Below are 15,601 nucleotides of genomic sequence, written 5' to 3'. Positions count from 1 at the left end.
ACACTTATTTGAAGCCAGGAATTGTGTTAACATATAGTGCGTTGACCAACAGAGAGCCAGACCCTTTTGGTTCTCCTAATCGTAGAAGAATCTTCCACAACAAACAATTATACAAATATATGCAGCCCGCACACACAAAAAATAGGAGAGTCCGTTCACTCAATGATGAATCACACAAATCTGTGTTTCTTCAATCTTTATTTCCTTGTTTGCATTCTGCAGTAGCCAACGCGTTTCGTCCTTTTGAAGGACTTCTTCAGGGCTCCTCAATCTATGTGTGTGTTCCACTGAGCATTCCTCCGGGCTAAGATTAAAATCAATGCTGACGCGAGCGAGCAGCGGACATGGCGGTGCGCCAAAGGCAAGCCCTTCTGCGCCCGTCCGCGTTAAGGACGCGCTCAGCGCCAGCCATGCTGCTCCATTTTCTGCCGACTTGGGCTCTGACAATGGGCGTCGCCTGCTTAGTTATTCCAGTGCTGAACGATGCCATATTGATGCGGTTTGTTATGGTAGGGGGCCCTTCTGGGTTGATATATAGAGATACCCTGAATCTGGGTACTATAGATATTGATGTGGTCCCGGGCTTTGAACTATTAGGCTTTGTTATTAAGGATGTTTTTGGCCAGGCTCTAACGGGGATCCTTTGTTATAGACCCCCAGCGGCCTTTAGTGTACAGCAGCAGCAATTGCTGCTGGAGACCTTCACAAATATGGCCGCTACTTACCGCAGATTAGTGATCTTGGGTGATTTTAATCTGTGGCTAAATGGGTCCCTTGATGTGGGTTATGTTAACATCCTTAAGTCCAGTGAAGGCCTTGGTCTCTTTCAGCAGGTGTCCAAAGTTACTCATAATGGAGGGCATCTTTTAGATTTAATTATCTCAGAGGCTAATTTATTTATTTTTTTTTTTTTTTTTTTTTTTTATTTTTTTTATTTTATTGAATTTATATTGCGCTCAGCTACCCATAAAGGGTTTCCCGGCGCCAGGGACAGCCTAAAGAAGAGGGATAGGTATTTGCTGAAGCAGGGAAAGCAGAAAACATTTGATCACCTAAAACAGAAAGGTTTTTAGCTTTTTGCGAAAAGCCAAAAGATTAGTCTCCGTTTTGAGCGTCAATGGAAGAGCATTCCACATCTTCGGCCCCAAATGGGCAAAAGAGCGACCTCCCATTTTTGTCAAGCGAATTCTAGGAATTACAAAATTTTCTTGATTTGATGACCTAAGGGAACGATTTGGCTGATATGGTCGGACAAGATTGTGCAAATATGCAGGAGCAGAACCCTGATGGATCTTAAACATAAGGCACAAAGTTTTAAAAGCTACACGGTCAGCAATTTTTAACCAATGAAGGTCACATAGGGCTTGTGTGGCAGACATTCTGCGAGGAACATTGCACAGAAGGCGGGCAGCTGAGTTCTGCACAACTTGGAGAACATTCATTGTAGCTTTATCAGCTCCCAGATAGAGCACATTGCCGTAGTCGATACGAGACATTACAAGAGCCTGGACAACAGTTCGACGAGTAGACTCAGGCAGCATCCATAGGATCTTCTGCAACCAGCGTAGAGTATTAAAGCAGATTGCAGCGACCTTAGTTGCCTGTTGACGCATCGAGAGTTTCTCGTCGATTAGAAAGCCGAGGTTACGAACAACTGGCACGGGGGTAGGCAGTGGGCCCATATTACTAGGCCAATGTCTGGAACCCCACAGATCTTTATGTTTACCAAGTATGATAACCTCGGTCTTTTCACCATTGAGTTTTAGCAGGTTAACCTGCATCCAGGCACAATCACTTGTTCATTGGGGAAGTTTTGCCTCTGGTCTGGACAGACCATTTCCTGATCAAATTTTATGTGAACCCTGCCACGCAAACTACTCAGGCAGTTTACCCCTCATGTGAATATGAGAGCAGAGATTGGAAGGCTCTTCTGCGTAAGAGAAGCCAGGACCTGCTGTTTCTGGTAGAAGATTATTTTTCCTCTGAGTTACAAGTTGAGGAGAACTACTCTGTTCTCTGTACAAAAATCACTCTGGATTTTTTAGCCCCTTTAAAAAAACATCGTAAGGGGGCAGACCCTCGTCCCCGTGGTTTAATGAGAGTTTGAAAAATCTGAAACTTGACTGTAAACACGCTGAGAGGAGATGGAGACATGGTTATCAGGATGAGGATAAGGTCACCTGGAAAACCAAGATTATTATTATTATTATTAGGCCAGTTTTGTATAGCGCGTGGGTACCCTGGAGCATCCCAGCGCTTCACCAGAGTAAGAGATAAAGAGAAAAAGGAGGCACAGCGGTTTAACAAAAGAGAAAAGTTTTCAGTTGTTTGCGAAAACGCAAAAGGCATTCCTCGGAGCGCAAACCTAGGGGGAGTGAGTTCCAGAGGGTAGCGACCTTAACGGAGAATCTCCTCCCTCCTGAGCGAGCCTTTTTGACCCTGGAGATCATGAGTAAGTGTTTTTGATCTGAACGTAGGGTTCTACTAGCCTTATATGGGGTCACCAGCTTTTGAAGGGCAGGAGGGCCTTTGCCTTGCAAGATTTTATGTGCAAGGTAGAGAGATTTAAATTTCACCCTTTCTCACACTGGCAACCAATGCAACGCCCTCAGTGCGGGTTTAGCTGATCGTGACATAGGGATGTTGTAGAGCATTCGTGCCGCCGCATTCTGAACTTGCTGTAATTTGTTCAGGGTGATCTCAGGGGCACCCAGATAGATTGCATTGCTGAAATCTAATCTAGATATAATCAGGCCCTGGATCAGAAGCTTCCGAGATAGAAATGGGAGCAGAGGCAGCACTTTGCGCACCGATCGGAGAAGGCCGAAACAGACACCAGCCAGTTTGGTAGCCTGGGTCCTGAAAGAAAGATCTTGCTCCAACCAAATGCCAAGGCTCTTAATCTCAGCCTTGGGTTTGGGGGGGGGGATATCAGGCAACTAGGCCAGGCAGACCGGGGGAGTGAGGGACCTTTCAACCCCATCAGCATTATCTCGGTTTTTGAGCCGTTCAGCTTTAGTGCTGATTCCCCCATCCAGGTGTGGACTTTGGATAGGCAGGAATGTAGCACCTGGGGATTTTCCGTGGCCTGGGAGAGGGCAAACACAAGCTGGGTGTCATCGGCATAACTCACGATTTTGATGTTAAATGGAGCCATCACATCCTCCAAGGGGACCATATACACATTGAATAATGTGGGGCTCAGGGAGGAGCCCTGAGGCACTCCACAGTGGAGGTGGGTGGATGCTGATCGTGCGCCTCCTTCCCAGACCTGAAAGGTCCGTTCGCTGAGGAATGACCTGAGCCATTTCAGCGCTGTCCCCCTCACACCGGCATCTGACAGTCGTTGGAGTAACACTCGATGGTTAACAGTGTCGAACGCTGCACTGAGGTCCAGGAGGATCACTGCCACTGATCCTTCTGAATCCAAAATGCAGCGTGCTTCCTCCGCGACTGCCAGTAAGGCGGTGTCAGTGCCTTGACCCGGGCGGAAGCCTGTTTGGGAACTTCTCAGTACGCCGTTGGACTCAAGGAAGTTGGATAGCTGGAGGTTGACCAACTTTTCCGTGATTTTACTGAGTCCCGGAAGTAACGAGATGGGCCTGTAGTTCGCCATGTCAAGGGGGTCTAGGCTGTTTTTTTTTAGGAGGGCTTTTACTATTGCACCCTTCCAGTTGGGTGGAACAACACCGGCACCTAACGAGGCATTGATTACCTCAGTAATAGGTTCCACAATGGAAGGGGCAACCAGTTTAAGAATCCTCATGGGGACTACGTCCCGGGGCACGCCACTCTTAACGGACACTAAGACTTTAAGAGCTTCGTCCTCAGTGACTGGTCCAAAAGACTCCAAGGTCTTCAGGGGTCTTCCCTCATCCTCGACGGGCTCAGCTCCTAGGTTGATTTGGGGCAGGGTAATCAAAATTTTTTCGATTTTAGTGTGGAAGTATTCTGCTAGATCATTGCATTTTCCTTCCAGATTATCCGTGGGGGCAGGTGGTGTAGGGAACCTCAGAAGCTCCTTGACCACTTGAAATGTTTCTCTGGAGGAGTTGGAGGCGTTGCTGATTATCTCCTCCAAGAATTGGGTTTTGGCGCACCGGATGGAGAGCTTGTAGTTCCTTATCGCCACTCGGTATTCGGTCTTACAAGCTACTTCCCAATTCTTCCTCCAGGAGTGTTCTAATTTTTTACAGGCCCTCCGCATAGCCCTCAGCTCTGGCGTATACCACGGAGCGGAGCACGATCTTTGCTCCCTCCTTCCTGCCGCTCTTATAGGGAGGACAGAGTCGAGTGTGTTAGCCATCCATCTGCAAAAATCTGCTTCCGCCCGTACTGGGTCCTTCGCTAGTGAAGGGCGTGAGGCCTCCAGACTGCGTGACAGGTTTTCCACAGACAGCCTGGCCCAGGGTCTTTCAGGCGCACCGACACTAATGGAGGGGGTGCTCTCCAGCTCGGTTTGCCAGGCAAAGGGGATCATAAAATGGTCCGTCCACGGGAGAGGGATCGGGGAGGCTGCGTTCATAGTGGTAATGTTAGTAAAAATAGGATCCAGTAGGTGACCCTTATTATGGGTAGCCTCCAGGTTTATAAGGTTAACCTCACAGGTTTTCAAGTCACATTGGAGGGCTGTCGCCGACCGATCTTCCTGGTCGTCGAAATGAAGATTAAAGTCTCCCAAAGTAATGAAGTTTGTCGCAGAAGCGGCAAGAACCATTACCGTCTCCAAAAAAGAGCCTATGAAGTTACCATTACTTCCTGGGGGTCGATAAACTAATAACCCAAACATCGCCACAGTGGGTGAGATTTGGAAGGAAAACTTACAGCTCTCACAATCCTCCACCTCACCTTTTTGGGCTCTGCACACCAGCGAGTTCTTATAAAGAATGGCAACACCTCCCCCTCGACCCACCGGTCGGTCCTGGGTGTGGATTAGGAAACCAGGAGGAAGGGCGTTCACTATATCCACCTCTGAGCCTTGCATGAGCCATGTTTCTGTTAGAAACAGAATGTCTAACTTGTGTTCCTGAATAAGGAGGTTAACCTCCAGCGAATGCCTCGGAAGAGATCTACAATTCAGAAGGGCTGATCGTAAAGTGTTCTTTGTCACTACTTGAATAGAGGGGCTACATAGTGCACAGTGAGTAAATGGTTCAATGCCCTTCAGCACTAATGTACAGTGTGAGGATGTTAAGGAGCGAAACCGAAATAGTTCAGCACGCGAGTAAGTGGTCACAGAACTTACTAAATTAGGCAGAGTGGCAGGCCCTAGGCCCGTCTGGGCGCAGACGGGCGCAGACGGGCACGACTCTGGCACGCGTCCGCTGCGGGGAGTCATAGCCGTCCTTTATGAGCGCTGCTAGAGCGCGTCACTCACCAGCCCACACCCAATATGGCCGCCAAAGTCGGAAGAACCAGCCCTCGGCGTCTGTACTCGGCCGAGAGCTGTCCGTGGGGCAGAGGAAGGGGGGAGAGGTACACAAGCGAAGGGAAACACAAGGGAAGTCTCTGCACGCTTTTAGGATCAAGCGTGAGAAATGCGAGCAAATTAAAAACAGTAAAACGCTAAAAGCGCAAAGTACAGGGGAGAGACCTCCCGGCTTCCGCCTCAGGAGGGAAAGTTAGCTGCTGTTAGGTGGTCTATAAGAAGGCGATTGACAAGGCCAAGGCGGACATTTCTGCACTCTGATCCTCAATGCTCCTAATACTTCTAGAAGCATTTTCAACATCTTGAACAGCCTGACCAACCCTGAGTGTTCTAAGAACATGGTACCCCCCCTCTCAAGAACTGTGCGAGAACCTGGCCAGGTTCTTACATGAAAAAATTAAAAACATCATTGATGATTTGGGTGGGGTCTATCGTCAATCTGAGGTTGGAGATACCACGACTGCGGGCACTGAGGTAACAGGTGTAGAGGCGGCAGGTGTTAATTTAGAAGGTGGACCTGATAATCACCTATCCGAGTTTTTTCCCCTTGAAGCAGAGGACTTTCACGGATTAGCGTGTGGTATTCCTTCTGGGTCCCCCTAGACTCAATGCCCTATAAAATCTGGAAAGAGTTTAAGGCAGAGCGGTTTCCTACACTCCGTCAGATCTGTAATCAGTTGCTTACTGACCTAGTGGTTATATCTCAGTGGAAGCTAGCTGTGGTGACACCCTTGTTAAAGAAGCCTTCCCTCGACCCGGAGTGCCCTAAAAACTATAGGCCCATCTCTCTCTTGTCTTTTCCTGCTAAAATTGTGGAACGAGTGGTGAGTAGCACTCTTTCCAAATATTTGGAACAACATAATCTACTGGAGGAGGTCCAGTTTGGATTTCGGCCGTCCCATGGCACCGAGACGGCCTTGGTGACCGTGATGAGTAAACTTAGGAGGCGGGCAGACAGGGGTCAGGCAGCAGTACTTATTCTGCTTGACCTGTCTGCCGCCTTCGACACGGTCAATCATGGAATCCTGCTGGGAAGGTTGAGAGAGGTGACAGGTTGTGCTCTGAAGGGGTCCAGTCTTTTATTTTTTTAAAATATTTTTATTTAACAAAAATGACAGACATTTCACTCATGTGCTGAAATCTCATTACATCACATATAGTTATCGTCACATATAAAATCAGTTCAAAAAAAGTATAATTTACATATTTTGTGCTCCATTCCCAGTCCTCCTCAGTTCTAACTCTACCGTTGGTGACACACAAATCTCTCCTTTGTACAAATTCCATTTTGACCATTTCCTGTCCCATTTCTTTGGGCATCCTCTAGCGATAAATACTTTTGCAGCGTGAATCCTTCTGGATTCACTATGCTATGCATAATCCGCAATCTGGGGGTTGGGTCCGGAATCGTGGTCTTTTTTTTTTTTTTTCGAAGCCCAGGTGGGTGTCGACGCCCCACCATTTGGTGTACCTTCCGTGAAGTCGACATGCTTCCTGCGGAAGCTCCCTCCCTTGGGCGCCATCTTCAGATTCTTTTTTCCGCCGTTGGGTCTGGATCGTCGCGTGAAGCTCCAGAAGTTTTGAAGGAGAAAAGAAGAAGATCAAGCCAATTTTCTACAGAAAAGGATTTGAGAAGACTAGGAGAAGAAGACCATCAAAGCCGGGAATGACGAAGGAGGAGAAGTAACTCGAGATCTTCGACGGGGAATGCGCGCACAGGGTGCCCCCTAAGCACAGTAATGGACAATACACCCTTTAAATTCTGCCGTAACTGCCACCACAAGTACGCGCAGAAGGACCAGCACCCGGTCTGCAACCACTGTCTGCCAGTCGACCACGGGAGCAAGGACTGCAACGCCTGCTCCGTCTCTACACCGAAGACACTCAGAATTCGAGAGAAGCAGAGGATAGCTCACCACACGATGCAGGGCAAGGGCCAGGCACCGTCGCTGTACGAACTGGGCCTCTCCCCCGACGACGAGGACAACATCGCCGAAGGTCCAGATGTCTCCACGGTCGCAGAGACTGATAAGAAAACATCAGACAAGGTAGGAGAGTCTACGACCCCGAAACCCTCGACAGGGCCTCGAAGGCCTGAGGCAGACTCTCAAAAATCAGAGTCTAGAGCCTCGAAGGGAGCACCGGCGCCGAAAACCTCGACGACCGAAGCTGCATCCTCCGAAAAACAGCCCAGCGGATCCTTCGAAAAGGACTCCCAGACGGCGAAGACCGGCGAAAAGCCAAGGTCGTCGAAGCAGGTCCCCGAAAGAGGAACCTCGACTTCGAGGAAGAAGGAGCCGAAAACCACTTCGACGTCGACGACGCCGTCGAAGAGGGCGACCGAAACGCTCGACGCCGAGCATGCCGCGCAGATGGAGAGGGAGAAAAGAAGGCTCGAGGCCGAGATGGAGAACAGCCTCCAGAGGAAGAAAGACTTTGAAGGAAAGATGAGAAGCTACAGGATCCCCTCGAAGCCCGCGACGGCCGTCGCCGAGGTAGAGGAGCATGAGGAGTTTGACGCCGAAGAGCCGCCGAAAACTCCGGAGCCCTCTGAGCAGGGAGAAGAGGAAGACCTCTATTACACAGAGGGGGAATATGGGGATCAGCGTTCGAGCTACGACTCGGGATCCTCGACGGCTCAAGACCTGGACTGGCAGGACATCGATGCCGAAAACCCGGAGGAGGCTGTGGAGACATACCCCTCGAGGCCTTCGCCGCCAGATGACATTGGGGCTTACAATGAGGTCATCAAGAAGGCAGCAGCAGCTTATGGGGTTAAATTGGAGGAAGAGAAGCCTAAAGCAGATTTCTTGCTGGAAACCTTGCTCCCCACGCAGACAAGAAGCCAGTTCCTGCCCATGCTGAAGAGTGTCATGGACCAAGGGAAGGAAGCGTTCAAGGACCCAGCGACTTGCAGATCCGTCATGCCAAGGACGGAGAAGAAGTACATGTTCTCTTCCCAGGACCCTCCCTACATCAAAGGGTCCATCACAGCAGACTCAATTATCGCTGCAATGGCAAGGAGAAGGGCCAACGTCCCGACAACATATGGGCCACCACCTGACAAGGAGAGCAGGAGGATGGACCTGACAGGCAGAAAAATCAAAAGAAACGCTGCAATGCACTGGCGGATGTCAAATTCCAATGCCCTCCTGAACAGGCATCAATATCAACATTGGGACGAGGTGGGGCAATTGCTCAAACACCTCCCAGAGCAATTCCAGTAGAGAGCCACACACCTCGTGAAAGAGGGGAAAAACATCGCAAACTCGTGCCTGAAGACAGCTTTGGACGAAGCAGAAACCTCCAGCAGACTGATGGCTATAGGGATCACAGAGAGAAGGCAAGCCTGGCTCAAGATCTCAGGCTTCAAGACAGAGGTTCAGAACAACATCCTGAAGACTCCATTCAACGGAGAATCGCTGTTCGGCGCCCCGGTTGATGAGAAGCTCACTCAACTGAAGAAGGATAACAACACAGCAAGGTCCATTGGGGCCCTGCAATTCAGAGGGATGGGAAGAGGCACTCCGGCAAGGAGGCCAAACGGAAGAGGTGGTAACCAGACGGGAACATCGCACCAGGCGTTCCACCAAGGTCACCAGGGTGACAAGCAGGGGCAGCAGAAGCAGACCTGGCACTACCAGAACAGGGGCCAGTCCTTTCGCGGGAGAGGAAACGGGCAAGGCCAGAGAAGTAGAGGCGGTGAGCAACCCCCCTCTAAGTGACTTCGCATGGAAGGATGTGCTCCCCCACTCAAGCCCTCAGAGGGAAGAGCACAAAAAAGCAAAGGGGAGAGGGTTACACAGACAAGACACAAAAGAACATGTAACACCAGTGGGCGGCAGACTAAGATTTTTCCTCCAGGAATGGAGAAAAATAACCACAGACAAGTGGATACTCAACATCATACATTTCGGATACTGCATAGAGTTGGAAAAGAGGCCGCCAAGCAGAAGACCAAAGAAAAAAGAGCACTCGGGAAGGGAGCTAACGCTGCCCTGAGAAGAAGCTCAGGAAGTCCTCCGGAAGGAAGCCATCGAACCGGTCCCATTCAGAGAAAGGAACAGGGGAGTGTACTCAAACTACTTCCTGGTACCAAAAGTGGACGAAAGCCTAAGACCCATCCTGGATCTACGCTTCCTAAACAAACATATAAAGACTCAAATGGCGTCCAAGAGCTATGTATGTTATTATTGCTATTACTGCTCACTACTCTGATTCAGGCATGTGAATCTATGAAAGACACCCCTAATACTGGAGAAGAACAATAGTTACTTACCTGTAATCTGTGGTTCTCCAGTATTGGTGTCTTTCATAGATTCACATGCACCCACCCACCTCCCCTCAGAGTCTCACTCAGGCTGTTTTATCTATACTTTACTCCGGTACACTCCGGTGCTACAAAATCTGAGAGCCTGGGTCTCTGGGGAGAGCATTCTGGTGGGAGCTGTGGCCTGATTGGCTGCAGTTTGGTCCATACATAATGACCTGGATAGGTTCTAATGTGGAAGTTTTATTTACTGTAGCTGGGGCTACTTTACTTCCTGGTTGGGTATATTGTTATTTGTTATGTACAAAGGGTATATTTTACTGCTTTTTTATGTACCGTGGGCTCCCACTCCGACGACGGGGAATGATTCAGGCATGTGAATCAATGAAAGACACCCCTAATACTGGAGAACAGACCCGCACTTCATGCCAAAGGTGGTGTCAAGGTTCCACATGAATCAGAGTATTCAAATTCTTAGCTTCTTCCAGAAGCCCCTGACAAGCGCTGAGAGGGCGCTCCACACTCTAGACGCAAGAAGGGCAGTAATGCACTACATTGAAAGGACGAAGGAACACAGGAAGACAAAACAGTTCTTCGTGTCCTTCGCAAACAGTTTCCTGGGTAGACCAGTGACTAAGAACACCATCGCTCGATGGATCGCACAAACGATACAATTCTGCCACAAGCAAGCGGGCAGGAGCTAACAGGAGGGGCACAGGCCCACTCGACCAGGAAGAAAGGAGCAACAATTGTCTTTCTGGCCAACACACCAATTCAGGACATATGCCTGTTCACTAAGCACTATTGCGTGGATGTACAGATGAACAAGGAAGCACAAGTACGACAAAGAGTGCTTCAACATATATTCAACAACCAACGCTCATCTTCCACCCAGCCGCCACAAAAGTAACAAAACCGCTACAAAATCTATGCACAGTATAGTGAATCCAGAAAGATTCACGCTGCAAAATGAATAGTTTCTTACCTGTCGGTGTAGTTTTGCAGCTTGAAGATCTTTCTGGATTCACTAGCGAACCCACCCGCCTCCGCCAGAAAGATGAGGCTGGAGAAGAAGGCGGAAACACATGGAATAGAAAGCAAGTTGAAGCTTACAAGATACGTGAAAAGAATTACATTGGAAAAAGGATTAACAAACATTGCCATGGATTTGCTACGAGAACACAAAAGAGAAAAAAAGAATCCGAAGATGGCGCCCAAGGGTGGGAGCTTCCGCAGGAAGCATGCCGACGTCACGGAAGGTACACCAAATGGTGGGACGTCGACGCCCACCTGGGCTACGAAAAAAAAAAAGAGAAAAAAGACTACGATTCCGGACCCAACCACCAGATTGCGGAATATGCACAGCATAGTGAATCCAGAAAGATCTTCAAGCTGCAAAACTACACCGACAGGTAATAAACTATTCATTCCTTCTCGGCTATCATGCATTTATCCATTTCTCTATTCCACACTGTCACTACTGGTGGCTCCACTCCACCATATCCCCTGGCGATTTCTCGTTTGAATAATGTGAAGCCCAATGTCACCAATTGCTGTTCCGTTTCCGTTAGATCTGTGGGCTCCCAGATGTTGAGCAGGCCCAGTCGCGGAGTCAAGGTAATCACCTTCCCTAAGGCAGAGTGCATATGTGTTGTGATTCTACCTCACCGGCTTTGTATCGCTGTGCAGTCCCATATCATGTGGTAGAAGGTGGCAGGTTGCCCGCAGCCCTTGAAACAGTGATGGTCCGTTTTGGTCCCTATCCTTGCTAGAATAAGTCGAGTCATATATGATCAATAAAAAACACAAAGCTGAACAAGGCGGTATCTAAGTGTTATGGCAGCCTCCCTGGGAGACATCAGCGCCTGCCTCCAATCTTCATCCTCAATGGCCCCAGATCACCCTCACATTTGTCCTTCAGCTGTCCAAAAGAGTCTGGTAAATTATTGCTAAGCTTCCTGTAAGTGAGGGAGATTGCTTTGGTGTGCAATTGTCCATCTAGCAGACGATCTTCTAGTGGAGAGGACTCCGGTATATCCATACAGGTGGGGAAAGCCGCCATCAAAGCATGTCGTATTTGCAAATAGCGGAAGATATCAGTTGGGGCTAATTGGTAAGTTTTCTGTAACTCTTCAAATCGAAGGATCTTACCCTTCTTAATCATATCTCCTACCGTTGAAATACCAATCATGTCCCATTTATCAAATCCCAGATGATGACAGAGCATACCCAGCTTTTCTGACCACCACAGCGGCATCATTCTAGTAAGTCTGTCTGTCCAGCCCAGCCTGGAGTTGGCTAGTCTCCATATTTGCAGGGTGTGTTTTGCGGGCCCTATGATCTGTTTTCTCCGTGAGCTGGTATATAACGCCCGAGGTAGCCAGCTTTGTCCATCTGATATCTATCTAGAGCACACGCCGGGTCGTCTGGTGGGGCATATCTCCATCTATTGACTATCACCACTTGTGAGGCCCAATAGTATAACCGTATGTTGGGCAATGTGATAAAACCATCGTACTACCCCTTCATTAATTTTTGTAGCGCTATCCTTGGGGCCTTGCCATCTCATAATAGTGTGCGCACTTCTCCCTCTACCGCGGTAAAATAGGCATCCGGAACTTTATGTGGGCAATTTTGTAAAACATATAAAAACCGTGGCAGAGCAAGCATTTTAAAAAGGGCAGCACGGCTAATCAATGGTAATGGGAGGGATCTCCAATGTTGGACATCTGCTCGCAATCTCGCCAACACTGATGCTAGGTTACGATCATAAAAGAGGGTCGGATCAGGCGTGACAAAGATACCTAAGTAGCGAAAACCTTCTTCCACAACCCGTAGGGCACAATCGTTTGGGAGACGTGGTACACTTTCATGCAGAACATACAATACTGACTTGCTCCAGTTAATAGCATAGCCGGAGTACTTTCCGAAATTGGTAAAAATATCAAGGACCACAAGATAGATCTATACGAGTTTGTCAGATAGAGCACTATATCATCTGCATACAGTGATATTCTGTCATCATAGTCTTGCGACCACCGTAGGCCCCTGGTCATGACGTCTCTCCGTACCCACGCCGCCAGAGGTTCCAACATCAAAGCGAACAGCATTGGCGACAGGGGGCATCCCTGTCTGGTGCCCCTGCGGAGGGAAAACAGTCTAGATGTGTAATTATTCACTCTAATTTGTCCCGATATGTCGGTATAGAGGAGCTGTACCCAGCGTTCAAATTTAGGGCCTAGTCCCATTCTCTCCAGGACCTCAAACATATAGGACCATTCAATGGAGTCAAACGCCATCGATGTGTCAAGGGAAAGTATGAGTGCATCCTTTTCCAGATAGCACTTTCGAGCCAGCACATTGTTAAGGCGACGAATATTAAGGGCCGTATTCCATCCCGGCATAAAGCCCAATTGATCTGGGTGTGCCAAAGAAGATATCACCGCTCCCAGCCTTGTGGCAAGTACCTTCGCCTCTACATTAATTAAAGAAATCGGTCTATAGGAACGTCAATCCTTCACCGGTTTACCAGCCTTGTGTATAACAACAATGCTAGCTAGTCGCTGATCCGGGTGTAGAATACCTTTTTCCCAACTTTCCTGATACATGCCTCTCAAATGTGGGACCACCTGGGAGCCCGTCGCCTTAAGAAATTCTATCGGAGTACCATTCTGCCCCATTGCCTTCCCTGATGTTATTTGGTCAATGGCTATTCGGATTTCCTCATCAGTAAGGTCTGCCTCTAGTAAATCCCTGTCCTCATCCGATAGAGCCGGCACAGCACATTCCGTCAAAAGTTGCTGTGACTCTGCCGCAGTGTATACAGCAGAAGGTGAGTACACCCCTTCAAAATAATCAGCAAATGTCTCCCCTATTGCATCCGGGCTGATATAATCCCTCCGGTAGGCGTCTGCAATCTGGGCACCCATCTAGAGCACTGCTCCTTCCTCTCCAACCAAGCTAGCATCTTCCCCGCTCTATCCCCAAGCTCGTACAGCCTATAGTGAATAGCAGTTTGTTTAGCCAGCATGTGTTCACAGGCTTTCAATTTATGTTCCGCCCTTTTAAGCACGATGTCATGCAGTGTCTTATCTGAAGGATGGAGTGCATAGTCTGCCTCAAGCCGTTTTAGCGCATCTTCTAGTTGCGTCAATATTTCTTGTCGTTTTGCTACGTATTTTGTTTTCAACAAAAGGGCATACCCCTTCATGACCACCTTAAACGCCTCCTATATCGTTTGTGCCGAGGCAACGGACCCTACATTTTCTTCCAAAAAATAACCAGTTTGCACACCAAGCTCCTCCCTGATGTCAGGAATCTTAAGCAGCCATGGAATAATGACTATGGTGGGACTCTGCTGTCGAGCACCATGCGTGAAGTCTTTTCCCACCGGGGAATGATCCGATATGCCCCGAGGATACGTCTTGGGCCGCCTAAAATTGCCTACCGAGGCTGCGTATGTTAAGAAGTTGTCAATCCGGGGGAGACTTCCATGCACACCGGAGAGGTAAGTAAAATCTATAGGAACACCTTGCAACTCCCGCCCCACATCTGAAAGCCCTAACGCTGTCGTAAAGGCTGTCATAAGCTCATTGGATCTCATCCCTTGTCTCCTGGGGTGTCTGTCCGTCAGGTCGTTCATTGTCAAGTTATATTCTCCCCCATTATTAGGGTCCCATCAGGAAGGTCAGTTAACACCCGGCCTAACTCCGCCAGTGAATCCTTACCCAGCGCGGGTGGCAAATAGACTGAGACTATATTTATGGCTCTCCCCTCCCATTGAGCCTCAACCACTGCAAATCGCCCCACACAGTCTTTCCACGTATTAAAAACTATCAAAGGGACATTACTCTTTACTAGAACACATGTACCCCTGGAGCCAGTAGTGTAATCAGCATGCACTAGGAGTTTATACCCCCATCTATTTAGGGCCTTACTTTCATTGCCAACTAAATGAGTTTCCTGCAAGAGAACTAGGTCTGGAGATTGCCGCTTTAAGTACTGTTGAACTATTCCTCTTTTTATTTTGTCCCCTAGTCCATTGACATTCCAAGTGAGGACAAAGAGCATAGATTCGTGGTCAGCCATTATCAAACACTGAAATGAATAACATTATAAAGGTCGAGGACAGAGGCAACCTTATTATAAACAGCCTACAAAGAGTGGGATCAGCACTTATCCTCAGTTTGTCATTTAAGAAGAGAACAGAAAAATTAAACCAACACATCTCAATACACTTACGACAGAGTCTGTCTTCCGGATACGGGGCAAAGAAACATTCACGACGAATGATAGTGTGACAACCAATACACTCTCCCTTCCAACCCCTTGACACATCCTCTATCTCCCACACCTCCCCCCACCCTGCTCCCCTGCCCGTGGATTTAGAACTACCCACCCCCAAACTTGGCAGAGTGCCTCTCACCCCCCTGAACATGCTAGAAGCGCAGAGGGAACTACCCCCCATCCACAAATATCCCATACTGTCCTTAATAGCCACAGCCGTTAATGCAACATTTAAGATTAAGCAACTTCATGTCATATCTGTATAGACAAGAAACAGTGCACATCATATATCCTGAGCATTACAGAGAACACAGTACATTTACGAACAAATGGATCACCACCCCACCCCCTCCAAAGTCCCACTACTTGCGAATTAGTGTAAAGTCCAGTCCCGCAGCAGAGCACATAGCAGAATTATTCCTGATCGTCCAATCTACTCGACTCCATTGTGGCCTCCGTAGCCGCTGCCGCCTCCCGTCGGGTATCGTCTGTCAGGACGATTTCTTTTCCGATTCCCTATGGTGCTCCAGCCTTCCATCCAGTCCCAGACCTCATCCGGCGATTCAAAGAACCATGATTTACCATCCGATTCTACTCTCAATTTTGCTGGGAAGAAC

At 48.6% G+C, this 15,601-nt stretch overlaps 2 protein-coding genes across 2 annotated transcripts in view; one reads left to right on the top strand and one right to left on the bottom strand.

Annotated features, from left to right (window-relative positions):
• LOC147685114 (cyclic nucleotide-binding domain-containing protein 2-like) overlaps positions 1–15,601 on the bottom strand; it is an 827,522-nt gene that overhangs the window by 17,854 nt on the left and 794,067 nt on the right. The window lies entirely within an intron of this gene.
• Positions 6,769–9,387, top strand: LOC147685115 (uncharacterized). The gene is made up of 2 exons (XM_086942418.1): positions 6,769–7,338; positions 7,511–9,387. Exon 2 carries the CDS (start codon positions 7,801–7,803, stop codon positions 8,653–8,655), a length of 855 nt encoding a protein of 284 aa, XP_086798544.1. The 5' UTR covers positions 6,769–7,338; positions 7,511–7,800; the 3' UTR covers positions 8,656–9,387.

This window comes from Lissotriton vulgaris, chromosome 10 (genome assembly GCF_964263255.1).
Source record: "Lissotriton vulgaris chromosome 10, aLisVul1.2, whole genome shotgun sequence".
Taxonomy (NCBI): domain Eukaryota; kingdom Metazoa; phylum Chordata; class Amphibia; order Caudata; family Salamandridae; genus Lissotriton; species Lissotriton vulgaris.
Note: the sequence above shows the minus strand (reverse complement) of the source record. Positions and strands in the feature narration are given on the sequence as shown.